We start from the raw sequence: 18,963 nt of genomic DNA on the forward strand, positions 1-18,963 counted from the left end.
CAGAGGCTCCTCTTCTTTTGCCAAATAGGATTTTGTTCAACTACCTTGCCTGACTTTTTCCAATATCATCCTTTTACCACTTGCAGAGATGCCCAAATCCATGGAGGACACTTGTAAAACCCAAAGAAGGAAACATTGAATATTTAGTTAGGGGTGTGTGAGCGAAGAGGCCCCATTTCTGTAACTAGTGAGGGACGCACTGATCAAGGTCCTGGGCTGCACCTGTGGTGAGTAACACCCTTCTTACATCTGTTTACTTATTGGCTGATCCCTTTTAAGTTTTGACTCACTACTTACCTAAAGGCTTAATAACAATAATGCAGATGAGTCACCTCCTCTCTTTCCTCCCTGCCTTTTTTAACAGACTGAGAAAGGGTGGCCTTCTGAATGGTGGAAGTAGCAGAGCTGGTTTTGACTTCTCATCCTAAGCCTGAGAAGGTGTCTAGTTACAACTACTCAGGGGCCTTATGGATGTGTAACTCTTTTCCCTTGTGAACATACACGCAGAAGTCCTTAACAAAATATTAGTAAATAAATCTCATAACATAGAGAACAGAATATATTTCATGATTGAGTGGCATTTATTCCGGAAATTCATGGTTTATTTAATATCCAGTACACATATTAGTAGAAAAAAAAATAAAATCACATGATCATCTTGATAAAAGATGCTTGATCAGAGTGTTTTTATCATAATAAAACTCTCAATAAACTAGGAATAGAAAGGAATTTCCTCAGCTGATAAAGTACATCCAGTATAAAACTTTTAAATCTTAATAAAATTCACAAAAAATTATTTGAATAATAAATGAGTTTAACAAAATAGAAGAATAAGATCAATATACAAAGTCATTTGTATTTCTAGACACTCACAATGAATGGTCAGAAGAGAAAGAAAATAAATCCACACATGATAGCATCAAAAAAAGTCAAAATAAATTCAACAAAAGACTTGTGCACTGAAAACTACAAAACATTGCTGAGAGAAATGAAACTGCTAAATAAATGCAAAGACATTCCATATTCTTGGATTAGGAGACTCAATATTGATAAAATTACTCATGTATTTAATCCTATTCCTAACAAAATTCCAACAAGTTTTAACAGAAAATGACAAGGCAATTCTAAACTTTATGTGAAAGTGCAGAAGGAGCTGGGCATAATGGCACACGCCTGTAATCCCAGCACTCAGGCGGCTAAGCCAAGAAAGTCATGAGTTTCAGGCCAGACTGGGCTTTTGAGTGAGACACTATTTTTTAAAAAAAAGGAAAATACAGAGCACTTATTGTGACCAAAATAATTTTGAAAAAGAACAAAGTACACTCCCTGATTTAAAACCATTATCAGGACAGCACTGGCTTCAGAATAATGATATGGATCCAAGGGATAAAATCAAGAGCCCAGAACTAAAGTCTTATATTTATAATCAGCTGATATTTTTATAAATTGTCTTGGCAGTTTTATGCCAAAAGTGACCATCTTTTAAAAAAATAATAATACTGTGACAATTGCATGTACGTATGCAAAAAAATAAAAATGAGCGTGGACACCTCCCTCACACCCCCCCAACCCCAACACACACACAACAAATAGTGTATGGGCCTGAATGGAAGAGCTTAAATTTCTAGAATAAAACAGGAGTGAATCTTAAGTGTTGGGTTCAAAAAAAGGATTTAGATGGTGAATATACCTACACAGTACAGTGAGTATGCTAAATCCACTAAATGGTAACTTCATGGACATTTTATGATATCTAAATTAAGGTCTCTCAGATGAGGTCTTTTCATTAGGAAAAAAGGTCCTCATTTCTTACAATGACTGGGACTTGGCTGCAATTACCCCATGCTTCCTAATTGGGATGGGACCTTCTACCAGGAGGTAACACTGGAATGCAAAATTCAGATGAGATCTTACAGGGAAGACGGTCATGCCAGGAAGACATCCAGGGAGTGATCCCTCCAGGAGAAGATGCGCACACACGGTGATGAAGGTTGAGAAATGTTCTCAAAAGACTTGCTATATAAGGGTGGAGAGTGGGGAAGTCACTGACTGTCAGAAACACAGTTTTTACTTTGGATTCTTAGGAAAATCATGCATGTCCTTTCTGCTTCCCACTTAGAATGAATTACTCTCTCCAGCACTCACCACCTTAGTGCCAAAGCTGACCGGGCTTGGAGCACTCAGCTACAGCCAGTGAACCTGAAGTTGCCTTTAATGCTAATTAGTGACAAGGACAACTGTTTCCATCTATTTAAACTCAGACACAGGAGGGAAAAGGTAGGGCAAAATAATGCCTTCATCTTACAAGTTTGGATATATTGCTGACTTGACAGTTATAAACTCTTAAAGATGTTGAGATAAAAATAAAAACTTGACTTTAAAATTTTTGATATTGTATATTCATATATATAAAGACACTAATAAGAAAATTAAAAGACCACGAAGAAATACTCGTATATTTGAAAAGCACTTACACACAAGGTATATAAGGAAGACTTTCAACACAATAATAAGAAGACAAACTACTCAATTTTAGAAGGAGTAAATGATTCGAATATATATTTCACCAAGGAAGTCCTAAAAATGACCGATATGCACATGAAAAACTGCTCAACTTAATCAATCATTAGGAAAACACAAATTAAAACCACTACAAGATAGAACTTCATACCTACTAAAATAACCATGAAGACACAATACTGATCTTAACAAAGATGTGAAGAGACCAGAACCTTTATACTTTGCCAGTGGGAAAGTAAAGATACAAACACACTACTAAAGAGTTTGACAGTTTCTGGAAAAGCTACTATCATATGACCCAGCAATTCCACTCCTAGAAATCTGCCCAAGAGAAATGAAACACTGGTCCTCAGAAACACCTTTATACAATGTTCCCAGCAACATTATTCATAACGGACAAAAACTGGAGACGATACACCTGTCCATCAGTGATGAATGGATAAACAAAATGCATCCACAAAATGAACTACTTTTCAACAATAAAAAAGGAATTAAGAATCAATACATACTCCAAGGGGATGAACCTTGAAAATAATATGCTAAGTAAAAAAAAAAAGCCAAACGCAAAGTACTATATATTGTATGATTCAATTTAGGTGAAATGTAAAAGAAATTTTATAAAAACAGAAAATAAATCAGTGATTGCATTGGATTAGAGATAAGAATAGGCACAAAGAAACTTTTAGGGTGACAGAAATGTCCTAAAATTTAGTTGTGATAGATGCACAACTTCTAGAAATTTACCAAAAATCAATGAATTGTAATTTAAAATCTGTGAATTTTAGGTTTATAAATTATGGCTCTAAAGTTGTTTAAAAATAAATCAGTAAGCCAGGCTCAGTGGCTCATTTCTTTAATCCCACCTACTCAAAAGGCAAAGAACTGGGGGAGGAGGGGCAGGCCTCAAATTGGTAGAGCTCTGCTAGCAAGCACAGGCACAGGCAAGCACAAAAAAAAAAAGTCAGTTATGTGATCTCATTAAAACCTGATAAAGTTCAAGTAAAACAGGTTCGCAGTGAAGACCAAAAGAAACACATTCAGAGTTTTTCAAAAACCATCTTTAAGAAAATATCATTTGTTAAATCCATAATTCACTAAAAAAAAAAAAAAACAGGATATGTAAATGGGAATAAAGAGAAAAAACTATTATTCTTCTAAAGATTACTCCAAACACTGCTTTCCAAAGACTAAAGAGTAACAAGGTAGGAGTTTCAGGCTTTCCGTCTCAACCATCACACCCATTTCTAATACCAGAATGTTTATGAAACTGACAAGGAGTAATGCACTGTGAGAATGGAAGACAAAACTAAGGGACTTCTCCCTGCCAGGTGCATTGTTTTCTTTTGTTCTGCACTTTAATTTTAACTTGTTTTCTTAGTGGTTCTAAACTCTTTCCTATAGTTTGCCACAATATCTGTTGAGAAAGAAAAAAGAAACACACGAATTTAGCATTTCAAAATGCCAAAATACTAGAAATAGATGGACCCCCCTCAAATCCTCCAAAGAGTCCTCATTTTTAGTTAAAGATAGCATTTCTCCCTACAGTGCACAAAAAAAAAAAAAAAATGCACAAAATCCTGACTTGCTTTCAGGGGTGACGGAGGGGAGTGTGACTGAGCTCGGCTTTGACTCGCCTTACGCACATCACAAGCAAAATGTCGTCTGAGTTTCAGGAAAGTTACAAACGTATATTGTTACCAACCTACACTGCTACCATCATTAAATCACTGATTTAATAGCAAGGTTGGAATGCAAGAAGTAAACGAAATTAAATGCGTGCACAGGTCCGTGGTGGCATTAACACTCCAACTCTGCGGGCTGGTCTGTCTAAGACAAACCACGTCGTGGCCAAGACGTGTTAGGGACAGGAAAACCTGCCAAAGAAGAGGATGCTGTCGGATGCGTTGTGCCTGATGAGGAACAGGAAAGGGTGATTGCAGTGGACGAGTTCACAGACCGGGACAGCAGAGACGGTGAAGCCAATGCCGGTGGCAGCAGCAGCCTGGACGCCCTCCTCGGTCACCTCCAGGAGAGACCTGTGCCGAAACTTGTGCGCGTGCAGGTGGAAGCGCGGGGACATCCCCGAGAAGTCCGCGCTGAAGGCCTCGCGTGTCCCCAAGGCTGCCAGCACCGGCTCAAGGTCGTAACTCTCCTCCACCACCAGGCGCGGCAAGTGCAGGTCCACGCTCCTTTCCTCCATGTGCCCAGGACTGGTCCACTCTATTAATTTCTCAGGACTTATTTTATCTATAATCTATTTTTTTTTTAAAAAATGAAGTCAGATTAGCACAATTACCAATAAAAATTTAACAGTGGAGCATTAATTTATATCAGTCAGAAATTAATTTTAGTAATAAATGTAAACATTTCATTTCCATACACTATTGTCTTTATATAGAAGACAATTAATGGCCTTATATTTCTCCATTTAACTACTATATGTGTATATGTGAAAATCCACTAGCTTTAAATTTATTTTTAAAGATTAAAACGGTTTTGGTTTTGGTTTTGTTTGGAGACAGGGTCTTACTGGGTAGCCCAGGCTGGCCTTAGACTTGCCCAGGTTGGACTTGAACTTGAAATTCTCCTGCCTCAGCTTCCCAAGTGCTGGAATTACAGTGGCTTACCACCACACCTGGCTTTAAAATATCATTTCTTCTTCTATCATTTTAATGTGCATTTCATTTTTTACTATCTTCCTCTATAATTACAATTACAATGAATATCCATTTTATAAAATTTAACTATTTCACACTACTGCATATCTCTCCTGAATGTCTTTAAACTGCTAGGTAATATTCCCATCAAGCTGATAAATTCTGACCAGCATTTATTTATTTGCTCACTTTACAAACATCTAGTATGTATCAGGCATTATGATAGATTCTGATAAATACTGCAGATGGAAAAATAACAACTACTATGGATTTCAAGCTAGTATATTTGATGCTGATATTACTGATTTGACTCAGAAAGACAATTCTTATTTTCTGAATTACTTCCTCAGAGTAATTTCCACACCTGAGTTTTTCTTTTTTTTTTGATCAACACTATTGTTGCTGGTTTTTCGGTGGAACTGGGGTGTGAACTCAGGGCTTTGCACTTACAAAGCAGGCATGCTACCAGATGAGCCACATTTCCAGTCCATTTTGCTCTGGTTATTTCGGAGATGGGCAGTCTCTCAAACTATTTGCTGAGGCTGGCCCCAAACAACTGTCCTCCCAATCTCAGCCTTCCAAGTAGCCAAGATTAAAGGCACAAGCCACCAGCACCTCTCCAGAGCTTTTTTTTTAACTCTTAAATCTCTCATATATATTATTAATTGTTACCCTAAAAATCTTTTCCAATTTATAATGCTACCAGTGAAATTTCACAGCACATGGAATTGCATCCTACAGCAGCTGTAATGCATTGAGAGCCTTCCATGTCCTCCACATAGTCTAGCTACATTTCCCTAATCATGCAGCAACACCATGCCTTAAGCACATGTGGCCCAATTTATAGGTAGGAAAATATTGAGGTATAAGGGAGTCAAGAAGCTTCACGATCAGAGAGCAACTAAAAGAACAAGAACTTGAAAAAAACCCTTAATGATTTCCAGAATATAAGACATCAGCCACATTCAGGTTTTATCGACAAAGTAAGATGTTCTAAATCAATGGGCTCAAGACCGGTCAAAGAAAGAACTTCCAAGTCCAAGGGCTACTGAATCACATGCAAAATTTGCAGTGTGTGGACGCGGTGATTTTTTTTCTGGGAAAGGAGACCATAGATCTCAATCCTTTCTCAGAACAGCAGGAGAATCTTCAGAACTAACTCCTGTATAATCCTAAATGTTCATTTTAGCTCATCCCAAAATATTTGCATGCTGGTTATTCTCAGTCATCCTGATTCCATTTAATGCCCCTTGGTAGACATTTACCTGTAGCTGTGGCACAGAGGGAGATATACTTTCTATTTGACACTGCCAGACACCAACTTCTGTTCAGAAGCCATTTCCAGGTTCTCCTAGAACAGGCATCAGGACACAAAGCCTTTGGAAATGAAAGTCAGATTAGGAAGATGTGTTTACCTTCTCCAGACCATCTATGTCATTGGGCAGGAGCACAAACAGACTGAGGTCATTGTTTTTGTATGGAATTCCCACAATTTTGGCCTGCAGGTCCTCCAGGAAGCTGAAGCTAAAGGAGTGTCTCTGTGCCATCATCTGCACGGGTTTACTTGTGTTCTGCAACAAATCGACAGAGCACCAGTGTCAAAGACGGAAGGCTGTGGGCATAGCCAGTCAAGCAGCTCACTGAAATGACCAGTTCATCCTAAAACAGTGCTAAAGGTCAGAGTTGCACAAAGTGAGCATTTGCCACCTACCAACATGCATTTGTTCAAATATGACTTTTGATCACAATGCCACAAGAAAGTACATCATGTAAATAAAGAACCGTACCTTATTCAACCAAAATGCCTCCTCCTTGGTATTTTCTTTCTTAAACTCCCTGTCCCACTGCCCTTTAAAATAAACTGTGTTTATCACCACCAGCTTGGTGGAGCTGCTAAGAGAGCCATCTGGAAACAGGTCCTTGATTTTTTCTGCAAACAAATGAACAGAAAAGATTAGCCTATCTTCCAAGTTACAGATCTCACATGCAACAGATATGATGCAGATGGACTTTAGTGACCATTAGCATCTCAGCCAGGTCAACACCAGAAGGCCTTCCCCACAAAAGCTTCACTGGCAGAGCCGGTGTGGAGATTCTCACTTCACCCATTCCCTACTTATCCCAAGGGCCAAATTGCGGTTGATAGCTAAATGTTCAGATTGCCTCTGGTCACCTCCAGTTTTGCCTCTTAGCTGAGGATCCTTGGGCAAGTTATTTACGCTCTCTGCGCCTCATCTGTAAAGTAGGAATAAAACCTGCCTCACAGGGTTGCTGAAAGGAGTAAGTGCTCAGAACACTATCTGGCACATTTACTCTTATAAATGTGATACAGTTCTCACCTGAGGTTTAGAGACTACTTCTATTTGAAAAGGAATTGAAATGTGGGGCTCTTGGTTTGGCCCATCCCAAACTAAATTCCAAAAAATACTGTTCAGTCAAACTTTAGACCCCTTATTTTCTGCTTCTTTTAATTTTCTTTCTTTACATTAGGCATGAAGAAAAATGCATTCCATAATAATGGAGAGCTCCCTAACAATAAGAAAATGAAATCCAGAACTCTAAATAGTATAATCTATTGCTGCCCAACATGACTTTCTATATTAATAATTCTCTCCAACACTTTTCGTATGAGGATGAGGGATGAGGATAGGGTGAGAGATTCATCAAATTCTCTGCTGTGGATGGACTAAAAGATGTATCATCCCTGCATGATGTCCAAGTAGAGATGAAGCCCAGGTGAGTCCAGCTTTTGGTAGCAAAGACAAGTCTTAATAGGAGACCTGTAGGTTTTTCACTTAAAAAGAGAACTCCTCTCTGTGACAATTGCACTTACAGACTCAGACTCAAAGGTAAAAAAGACTCTGACATAAGGGAAAGGATTTAAACCCAAGACAGTCATGAGCTCAGCTTCAGGAACCCCAAAGGTATTGTGATCAACAGCTGTGTTTCCATGTGGCTGGTTCCTGTGGTCCTCCTCCTGGTTCCCCTTGAATCTCTCCACATTGACTGTGACATTCCCACCATCTGCAGTGCCCTTCCCCTCTCTTATACCCACCACTTCCTTTTCAACCCTGCAAAATCCATCTCGAGTTTCTTTCCAAAAGGAACCTATGCAGTGTCAAGCCCAGGGATTCACTCAAAACAGGTGGTCAAGAAGTGTTTTTATGATAAATAAACCACCCATACTCTACCATTTGTTTGGCTTTCAACCCAGGAATTAATCTTCTTTCGACTTTCATCTGCTGCATTTATAAAATCAACAGGTTCCAGAGATGCATGGTAATGTTTTTCAACATAATCTAAGTATTTCTTTAGGAGAAATAGGAAAGAAATAGAAAGAGGTTGAAAGTCAATTTACCAGTTACCAACATTTACCAATATTTTTTTCTGTTCATTAAGACATCTAATGTCAAAACAAGAATTTTCAGGTCCTAGGAAAATGACTTTTGAGTATCTCCATGCACATTTTTACACAAGTACATAGGATTAGGGGAAAAAATCAGGTACAGATTTCCAGAACTAAAAAGAAGCTGAATGTCTGGAGAGCAGACCAGAAAGACCACTAGAGATGTGAGTGGAATAAAGCAGCCAACTTAGGCAGCATGCTCCCAGAATCCACATCCAAACAGGCATTTGGACATTTGTTAACCACCATTTATAGAGGGAGTAAACACAGCAAAACTTACTTGAAGGAAGAGGTATGTTTTCTCTCCAAATAGCCTGTTGGTTATGTTCAGTTCATAATCATCAGTGGGTTTGCTTATTTCAGCCAAAAGCTTTTGGAATTGGTGGTGTATCTCTTCTGACTTCTCAATCTTCAAAGACAAAACCTCAGAGGGTTATCTTGGCAAAAGCAAGCCTACATTCTCCTCCAACAGGATGTGGCTACTGGATCTTTCCTTCCATTGGACATCCTTGAGCACAGGCTGGGTTCTCTGACGTCTCACGTGGTCAGTTGGCTTTGACCCACATCACAAACATAAAAGCCACACCCAATCTCAGTCCACGAAGAAACTTTCGCCACAAGCCCAACACCACATATCTTGCGTATCTAATTCAAGTTGCAGTTTAGGTCTGAAATGTAATTGCCCACTAAGGGTTCCATACATTATCCACACATCATTCTTATCCTGCAAAGTTTAGAAATTTATGTTCTAGATATTTGATAAGAAAATTATCTCTTATAGGAGGACAGAACAGGTCCTGTGGTGGGGGTTACCAGTGGGATGAGAGAGGATGTGAGGAAAGGGTGTAGGAGGGTAACTATGCATACATAGTATATACATGTATGTAACTGGAAAAATGAGACCAGTTGAAACTTCCAGGAATAGCGGGAAAACAGGATAAAGGAGAATGATGAAGGGGATGAATTCAAGTATATTTGATATATTGTAAGAACTTTTATAAATGCCACAACATACCTCCAGCACAATATAAAGAAATAAATAAACAAATAAATAAGAAAGAAAAATATGTTGATGGGGTAATTGAAATTTATCCCTTAAACTGGAAATTTCCTGTAGGATCCATCATTTTTCTGATGGAGGTTTGAGGAACACTCCATAGCAAAGCCATGTCATGTCACATTATGTCACATCAACTACTGAGTATTGTCTGAATGCTTTAATTTACAGTGGATTAGATGGAGAGCCATTTTAGTTTTGAAGTGAATTAACTATTCCTGATTGTGCCTAAAAACAGAAGCCATCTTTCTCTAGAATGTGAGCCTTATGGATTGTTTGTTTCTTATTTATTTTATCTCTTTATTACTTGTCTGGTTCCCCAATACCTAGAGTAGTATCTGCCAAAAAATGGACAATTTAATTTTTCTGAATAATTAATAAACATGTGAAGACATTCAGATTCAAATGTAAGCTGGTAGAGTGGCTCAGTTGGTTGAGTACCTGCATAGCAAACACAGGCTCTGAGTTCAACCCCAAGAACCCCTTTAATAATAATGATAAAATAATAATAATAATAACAACATTGAAATATAAAATTATGCTGCTCTAACAAAATCCATGAGGCTGAATTTGACCTTTGGCTATCCCCTTGTTTACTATGAGCTTTTAAATGGCTGATGATAATTTTTTGGCTGCGTGGGTTGACTGGGATGTGCTGGGAGCAGATCAAGTATTGCAGCCTTTGGGCAAGAAGGGATTGATGCAACTATATTTCTGCAGTGAGACAGTTGTGACAAAAATGACCTACAAATGGATCAGGAAAGAAAAGACTTGCAGTCAAACAGTTTGGGGTTTGAATTTATACTCCTCTGCATCTTAGGAAACCCCAAACTAAGAAATTAACTTAAATTGGTCCTGGTTTAGTAATAGATCAAGAACTTATTTCAGAAAAAAAAATCTTTATTAGAAAAGTAACTACATCACAGGCTTCACTTTACTCCCACATATTATCAGCCAAATATGAGCTCATATTCCAAAATTATAAATCATGAGCAAAAAAGTCCCAAATTAAAAATCAGGAAAAAAATACCAAACCACCATAATATAGCCACAATACAGGTATTTAGATGTTGACATTAACAGCTGTCACATTTAGAAATAAAACTATATTGAGAATGCTAATCCCCCAAAATAGAAAATATGTTTAAGGAACATACGTTTCTAGGTTGGTTTAACAATCAACAGCAAGTCCTAGAAATGAATATTCAACAAGCCTTGAAATTAAGAGCTCGACAGACGGAGCTGGGCATGTTAGCTCATGCTTGTAATCCCAAAACTTGGGAGGTTGATGCAAGAGAAGGCTCAATGGATGGTTAAACAGCCTGTTAAGCATTGCTGATTGTGATGAACAATTTTCTCAGCACAACAAAGACAAAAAGTGATGAAAAATAGGTATGACATTAAGAAATCTGAACAATACAATAAGAACTCTAGCATTCTTTGAAAAGGCAAAAAAGGAAAAAGTAGAGGAAATGCATTGTTCAAAAAATCACCAACTAAGAATTTTCCAGAATTAATAAGAGGTATGAATTTTTACATTCAGAAATCAAAATAAATCAAAATCATGGCAAACAAAATAAATTCTAACCTTGACACACTGCAGTAAAAATCAAAGAAAAACAAAACAATGAGGAAAACTTAAATGCAGCCAGAGATAGATCACCTACCAAGAATGCCAATTAAGCCAACATGAGAAGAAGAGAATGGAATGATGTCTCCAAAGGACTGAGACTAAATATCAACCTATATTCAATATTCAGCTAAACCTTCATTCAAACAAGCAAAGGCAAATACAACTTGATGGCATCTATTATGTGAAAACCTTTACTAAAGAAACTGCCAAGGAGTGACACCAGCACTATGGCAGGATGGGAAGCTCCAAACCATCTTTCCACATAGAGACACCAAATTAACAAGAAGGTGGAGATGCTAAGGTATTGTGCTAAACATAGAAACCAGTTAAGAAGTCCATGTACTCCCAGGTGAGTATAAAGTCAACTACATGCAGCTCTGGGGCAAGAAGGTTTCAATTACATTGGAATCCAGAAGAAAAATTCTTAGCACTCACTCACCAGAACTCCTTGCCAACATAGCATTATGAGACTGGGAGAAAAGTCCCAACTCCTGATTCTTCCCTGAGGACAGAAACAAAAGAGTGAAAAAAATGGCCATCATTTTGACTTTTGGGGGAGTTGCCTGAGGGACTGGTCTCTGACTTATGTGAATTTAAGTTCTGAACAAAACAGAGTACCAAGTTGGGATGCACTGAGAATAAAGGTGTTCAAGTGAGAATAAAGGTGTTCAAGGTGCCCTGGAGTCTGCAATTGCAGAGAAAAACAACAGGAGGAGCTCAAGGAATTCCAATTAGGACAAACCTACAGGGCTTTCCACAGCAATACATCATAATAAAACTGTGAAAACTCACAAAGAAAGAATTGTAGCAAGAGAAAAGCAACTTGTAACATACAAGGGAGCTTCTATTAGACTATGAGAGGTGATTATGAGAGGTTTTGTTTTGGTTTGGTTTTAGGGGGATTTTTTAGCAAAATTTTACAGACTAGAAGGGAATGGGATAATATTTTTAGTATACTAAAAGAAAAAAAAACCCTTCAAAAACAAAGGGAAAATTAAGACTTTGCCAGATAAACAAAAGATGGGGGACTTTGCCACTATTAGACTTGTCCTATGAGAAATACTACGTGGGATCTTTTCAGATTGAAATGAGGGAATGTGGGAACATAAAACCACATGAAAACATTTTTTTTAAAACTCTCTTAGAAAAATAAATATATAGGAAAAAAAAGTATCCTGTAATTTGTAATGTAAGTATAAAAATCACTTCTAAATCTGGTATGGGATTTTTTTAAGTATACAATTATAGCCATAAATCTACATTAATGAATCTGCAGCATAAAAGAGGTCAGTTGTGTCATCAATATCACAAAGCAGTAGAGAGATATAAAGGTATAGTTTTACATGTGCTTGAAGTTAAGTGGTTATCAGTTTCAAAAAATAGATTGTTACAAGTTTAAGATGTTTTATGTAATTGCAAAGGCAATTACAAAGAAAATATCTACAGAATACCCAGAAAAGAAGATAGGAAGGGAAGGAGAGGGGAGGGGGGGAGAGAAGGCCCATTAATAGGATAAATATATAAAGAGCTGTGAAAATGAATCAACCAGAGCTACAAGTATCCACCTGAAATAGATGAATCTTGCAAGCATAATGCAGAACCCAAAATAATCAAGTTGCAAAGAACAATGTTAAAGGATGCTGTATGCAAAGAAATAAGTTTGTGGGAATGTTAAATATCTAACTCAGGACAGTGGAACCTCCTCTCAGAAGGAGATGGGCACTCAGAGAAGGTATGGTAATGGTTTGTTTCTTCCACTGGAAGGAGGTATTAAAGGGTACTCATTGACTTCTTTTATTCCTTATGCAGTTCGTACATAGGTCTTAAGAATTTAACAGCCATTTTTAAGGGCAAGGTTCAGAATACCCTGAACTTGTGTGATAATCAAATGGTACACGTGAAGCCTGGTTCTGGGCAAATCACTTTACTTATCTGTTTCTTCATCTAGTAAGGAGGATTAAATAGCCTCTAAAATGCACTCCAGTCAAACTCTTCTTTCAGCAGTCAGTAACTAGCTTTTCGTACCTTTTCAGCACCACCCAAAAAACCTGTAGAAGGGACAAAGCTACCTCACATGGTTGTATAGGTTGTGCCTACCCAAAGCTGAAATTCAAGTTCCATTCAGTCATAAGCCCTCCATCCAGGATCAGGGCATCTATCCAAGGATTGTGTCTGTGTCTAATTTGCACAAAAGTTCAGCATGGACTACTGTACTTGGGAGGGAAGGCACTCTGGAAACAATTGCACACCTTAATTGAGTACACATGAGGGCAGGTACCTGACCCAAACCCTGTTGAGCAAACCCTGAAAGCAACTGAGCCACCCAGACAACCTAGCCTTTTGGGATTATGAAATAAACAGCTCCCATTGCAAAGGTGATTTGAGCTATGAATTTATGAGGGGATGGAACTGGATTATGACTACTGTCAGAGCAACTACATCTTTCCTGAGAGCTCTGACTACCTCCTAATGCTAGCCCTGGCCTAAGGGACTTAACCCCTTCCCATATTTGGGAAGATGGAGTGAGGGATACAAGAAAACCAGAGCTGGGAGAAACCCTGGAAGACCAATGATCCTGTGCTAATTTCTTAAATAAAATGTCAACAAAATATAAAAGGGATTATTGATAATATAACCTATGACTACCACCACAACTGAATAAATTATCTCTGTGTCCTGGATTCTCCTACTGGGCACTTTACAGAGGCTCATGGATGATAAGTAACTTGCCCAAAGCACAGTCCTTAAGTGACTGAGTTAGGACTTTAACCCAAACACCATCCACTCTGCTGTAAGAAATTTTCAACCTGAAAGCCTTCACAGTGGTTATTTTCCATTAAAGTTATGATCTATTCTTAATCATAGATTTGTTGTTATTATATAAGACTAGCACTATGATCTGGAAGTGGTTCATGTTCTCGAGGTTTGCTCCCCAGTGCAGTGATGTTAAGAGATGACAAGAAAAGATCTAGTGAAGGATATGGTTAGATCACCAGAGGCACTGCCCTCAGAAAAGATTAATGCTAGTCTCACAAAGTCAGTTAGTTCTTAAAAGAGTGGATTGTTATAAAGTAAAGCCAGTATACAACGTCGGCCCCTTCTGCATATGGCAGGTTCTCTTTCCCCTTATCCACCATGTTGTAATGCATCCCAGGGGCCTCTCACTGGAAACTGAACAGTTGAAGCCACCCAATCATGAAATTCCAGCTTCCAAAGCTGTGAGCTAAATAAAAATGCTCTTTTGTTTATAAAGTACTCAGCCTCTAGTGTTTTATTATACCAAGAGAGAGTAGAGTAATAGCAATATTTAACTATGGTAAGTATTAGTGCTTACTAATAAATTTGACATGTCTCCTGTTTTATGCCATTCCCAGTCCTTTCCCCAGTGAACCACACCTAAAAAGTAATCTTACAGAAGGTTGCAAAACACATGTCCTCACCTCTTTTTCTTCTGCCTTTACTCCAGAGTTTTCTTTGTCTTTTTCAGAGTAAAACACCTAGTAGAGAGAAAACATTATTGCAGTCATCAAAGCAGGAAAAAAAGCTCACAAAGAATCAGTCAGGTTAAAGTGGAGGTTTGTTCTAGAAACCCTGGTGATCCACAGATAATATTTATCTCCTTGCAAAATCAAGAGAAAGTCTGGGTTGTCCAATGATCTCTTCAGAGGAGATTATTTACATATTCATCTTTGATGTGTCATTTATACTAAGTGACGATGATGCTACTTCTCTCAGTAGTTTTGCCTTTCATGCCCGTCTTTAATTATGAGAGTGATGGCTTTGGACAAGGCCTCTCAGCCCCTACTCGAAGGAATGTTAAACACCAAGGAGCAGCAGGTGGTATGACGGTATTGAGAGAAGGAAATTGCTCCACGTCTGTCTTCATAGTCTTTGTTTCCTGGTCCACAGGTCAGGATGAGCATATTTTAAAGCTAACGCTAGATGGTTGTGCCCCAGAAATAAATCTGTGTCTGCAAAGCAAAGGAAGCCCCCACCTTCTGTAACTGTGAGGCGGTAGCTCCTCCAGTCCCAAGGGGCAGCATGCCAATGGCAGTTGAGATGCCCAAAGGGGAGAAGAAGATGTTACCATCTTTTGTTTCCTTCAGTTCTTTGAAAAGATCAAACCCAAACTGAGTGATTGCTACACTGAGTGAATCCATGATGACTTTCTTGAGATCTGAAACAGCAACAGTAACAAAAAACAATGAACAGTTGGATAGGACTGCTCTGTGTCCCAGGAACTCTACCTGCACTGACTCAGAAAATAGGAATTTCACCCTTTCAATACAGTCACTGCTACCTTGTCTCCCCCCATCTCTTGACAGGAGAAGTGAGTCAGCAGGGAATTTGACTTCAACCAATTTATTTCCCCCAGGGAGCAAGGTTAACTCCTTAATGGTTCTATCCTCTCTTGTTCTCTTGTCAGAGCACGCCTGCCTCTGCCTCCCACTGCCTCCTCCTTGTGACCAGCTTCCTCCAGCAAACCCAATCCACAACCCATTGATGCCCAACTGCTCAGCCTGTGACAAAGTGGGGTTCAAAAAGTGCAGGAATCTCCACTGGCTTTGAGCCCAAGCAGTGTTTTTCAATCCAGATCAACAGTAATGAAGCCAACACTTGAATCCTTGTCTGACACCATCTATTTCTCAATGAATCCAAAATCCAATCTAGAGAATGGCAGAACAGATTCATTCTCTTAAACCCCAGTCCCTAATCCCAGGGAAACTTGACTCCGGGCTGAATTTTTCCTAAAGACCAATGAAATAGCTCTAGTCATGGATTGATTATTAAATCAGGGATTAGTAGGTGAGGTGGAAGGTTTTCTTTTTTGTACTTTTCTGTATTATTTCAAGTTTGTTTAGTGAGCTAATATTACTGTTATCTCACAAAAAAGTAATTTTTAAAGAGCAATTAATATTTTTACCAAAATAACCAACATGAGGACATTTTATGTTTTCTCATCACCCACTACTCTACAACTATTTAATAAAAGCTTTACATAGAATCCTAAAAACAAGAATAAGATTAATGCAGAATAAAGTTTTTGAAGGCTCACATACTTCAGGGGCCTTGGAGGTTCTTCCCTGCTAGAACATTGTAAATCTGCTGTAGTAGCTTCAATCTCAGCTCATTTCCTTACATATTTACTCAGAAATAAGATGAATTAACTTACTGTCAAACAAATTGATGAAATACATTGTTTTGGCCATGTAAGCACTGAATTAAATAGAACCACTCCAAGAATGAAAATATTTATTTCAAATCAACAAACATCCATGTGCTCAAAACACAGGAGTCTTAAATTGGAACTGAGGAAGAACTTACCTGGCTCCTGGAGACCCAGAGATGACTGGACAAAGAACTAAGAAGCCTTTGTAAAATGAGTAGCTGAGGTCTTTAATTTATAGCTCTCTCTCTGCCTCTCCCTAGTCATTAGAGTTTGTATTTCCAGTGAAACAACCTTTGGTTTCTCAATGATAATTTCCCTAATAAAAATAGCATGCAAAGTTTATGACAAAACTGAGGACTTAATTCCTGATATTTTCCTTATAGTCATAAAGTTATGCACTTGAGGTTGTCAACACTGTATTTTTAGCTATAGCTCAAATAGTATGTACTTTAGACATAGAGAAAGTTGAACCAGACTAGATTGAGGAGGAGATAGGGAAATTATAGTATTTTAATAAATATTAAAAGGGTGGGATTCAGACTTTAGAACTAGGAAGTAAAAACTGAAAAAAAGCTTCCTTCTACCACCTCCTTTTAGAGTTAAATAAAAAAATAGGGAGGCAGGAGGGGCTATCTGCATTTGCCTTCATTGTTGAAATGTTAAGAAGCTGCAAGCCTTCTTGAATAGGCAGAGAGACAGAAAAAATTAAAAACTTACCTAGCAAAAGAAAGACCTAAAACGCCTACTGTCCCTGTGTTCTGGGTGACCTAGATCACTTTTTAGCACTTTAGAATAATAAATGGCACCCATCTTGATCCCCCAGAACCACTGTCTAATGATTAAGGGTTGCTATACTTTGACTTGATGACATATATTTCCAGAACACATAGATCCCAGAAAAAGGCTGGCATTTTTTAGTACACTTCTAACAGAAGGTGCTTTTTCCTTTTTTAAATTTCTCCCTACTTTTACCTTGTTATGCTAAAATAAATCCTTGCTAAAACTTTCATCTTGTGAGACTCTCCTTTTTGTGTGTGACACCTTAAAATTCTTTTCACATTTATGGATCTCAAGTACTGTGATTTTGCATGGAACCTGGAATCTGAGGGAACTCCCTCATTTGAGAACAAAATGAATTTAAATTCTAACTTCTGCAAAATCTCTTAGAAATTTTTTTATTGGAGTGAAACATGAAGATATCTAAATTAACAAAAGAACAAAACAAGACTAAAGTCAGAAGTTCAAGACAGGACTCAAAGCAGAATTAAAATGACTGACTCAAACGGATTATGGCCAATAGGGGGAACCCATGAGTGGGCTTTAAGCCCTAACGCTATTAGGTTACTTCAGAAAAACTGTTTAGAGGAGTGGTTTTGCACCTTGGAAGCACATTAAAATCTCCTGAGGAATTTTTAAATATTTATGCCTAAATCCTATCCTGGACAGAGTCAGCATCCATGGAGTGAGAAACAGGCATCAGAATTTTTGTCACTCCAGGTGACACAGATGTGCAGCTGAGGTTGGGAAGTACCAGTTTTTATGGGTTGATGAAAACATCAATTAAATGCATACTTTACTTACCACAGATGAGCAGCGTTTTGTCTGGACAAGCCATTTTCTGTAATAAAATCTGTTTTGCAGTTACATTATTTTTCAGTGTCAAATGCAAAGAATAAAATTTAAATTAAAAACAAACAAAAAAAAAAACTCTTACTAGAAGAATAAAAAAAAAGAATTTGGGCAGGCAGCTTCACACACACAGGTATGCTTGTGTGCTCTCATGTCACACAAAACCACTCTTGTTCTCAAATATTTAATCTATTAAGAATTCTCATTTTAATTCACTCAATAAATCTTATTAAATATACTATATACCAGACACTGTGCTAATCACCAATAATTTATAAATATCCAACAACTTCACTGAATTCAGCAAAACAGCACTGTCAAAGGGGGAATAAAACTTCACTAGGGCATTAAACCTCCAAATTCCAGTTTTTCCTGCCAGCCCTGGAGCATTCCTACTGGCTCTACTAGTTCATCAGAAGAAACTTTAGATTAGTCTCAGCTTTGGTCTCCAACAAAGGGTGTGAAGATTAGTCATTGTTGCTAAGCAACAGCTCTTGGAAGGGCATTTTAGCTCCCCTGAAGTAGAGCCTCCTTAGAGAGGCAGCCTTAAGGGCATGGCATCTGTACATACCTGTCTCCATACTCACAATTCACTTAATTAAACTTTTTTTTCGATTACAGCTCTTTAAGCAAAATTCAAAGCAGTATTTAATCAGCTTGTTTTTTAATTGTCACTGAAAATATCCAAATTGAGTGAGACTTACCACTTATAGAATTAAGGCTGTATACTAATGAAATGAAAATGTTAGCTTTTTTAAATGACATAAAATTCCTCAGTTGACAATAACGTCCCTATCAGTTTGTGTTCTCTAAGTCCTTTCTCTATGGCCCCTGGACTCTGCCCCATTTCATAGCCTCTGCTTTTTTGTGAAGTCTTTCCTTTGCCATCTG

The 18,963-nt window shown here is 38.0% G+C and overlaps 1 protein-coding gene across 2 annotated transcripts; it reads right to left on the bottom strand.

Annotated features, from left to right (window-relative positions):
• Window positions 1-558: 558 nt before the first annotated feature.
• Window positions 559-16,713, bottom strand: Serpinb13 (serpin family B member 13). Of its 2 annotated transcripts, XM_074069673.1 has the most exons (9): window positions 16,599-16,713; window positions 15,269-15,450; window positions 14,714-14,770; window positions 11,713-11,775; window positions 8,864-8,992; window positions 8,369-8,486; window positions 6,965-7,107; window positions 6,593-6,748; window positions 559-4,774 (listed from the first exon to the last, which is right to left on the bottom strand). In XM_074069673.1, exons 2-9 carry the CDS (start codon window positions 15,431-15,433, stop codon window positions 4,379-4,381), a joined length of 1,227 nt encoding a protein of 408 aa, XP_073925774.1. In that variant the 5' UTR covers window positions 15,434-15,450; window positions 16,599-16,713; the 3' UTR covers window positions 559-4,378. The 2 variants fall into 2 exon arrangements, with proteins under 2 accessions (XP_073925774.1, XP_020030886.1); XM_020175297.2 differs by lacking the exon at window positions 11,713-11,775.
• Window positions 16,714-18,963: the final 2,250 nt, after the last annotated feature.

This window comes from Castor canadensis, chromosome 4 (genome assembly GCF_047511655.1).
Source record: "Castor canadensis chromosome 4, mCasCan1.hap1v2, whole genome shotgun sequence".
Taxonomy (NCBI): Eukaryota; Metazoa; Chordata; class Mammalia; order Rodentia; family Castoridae; genus Castor; species Castor canadensis.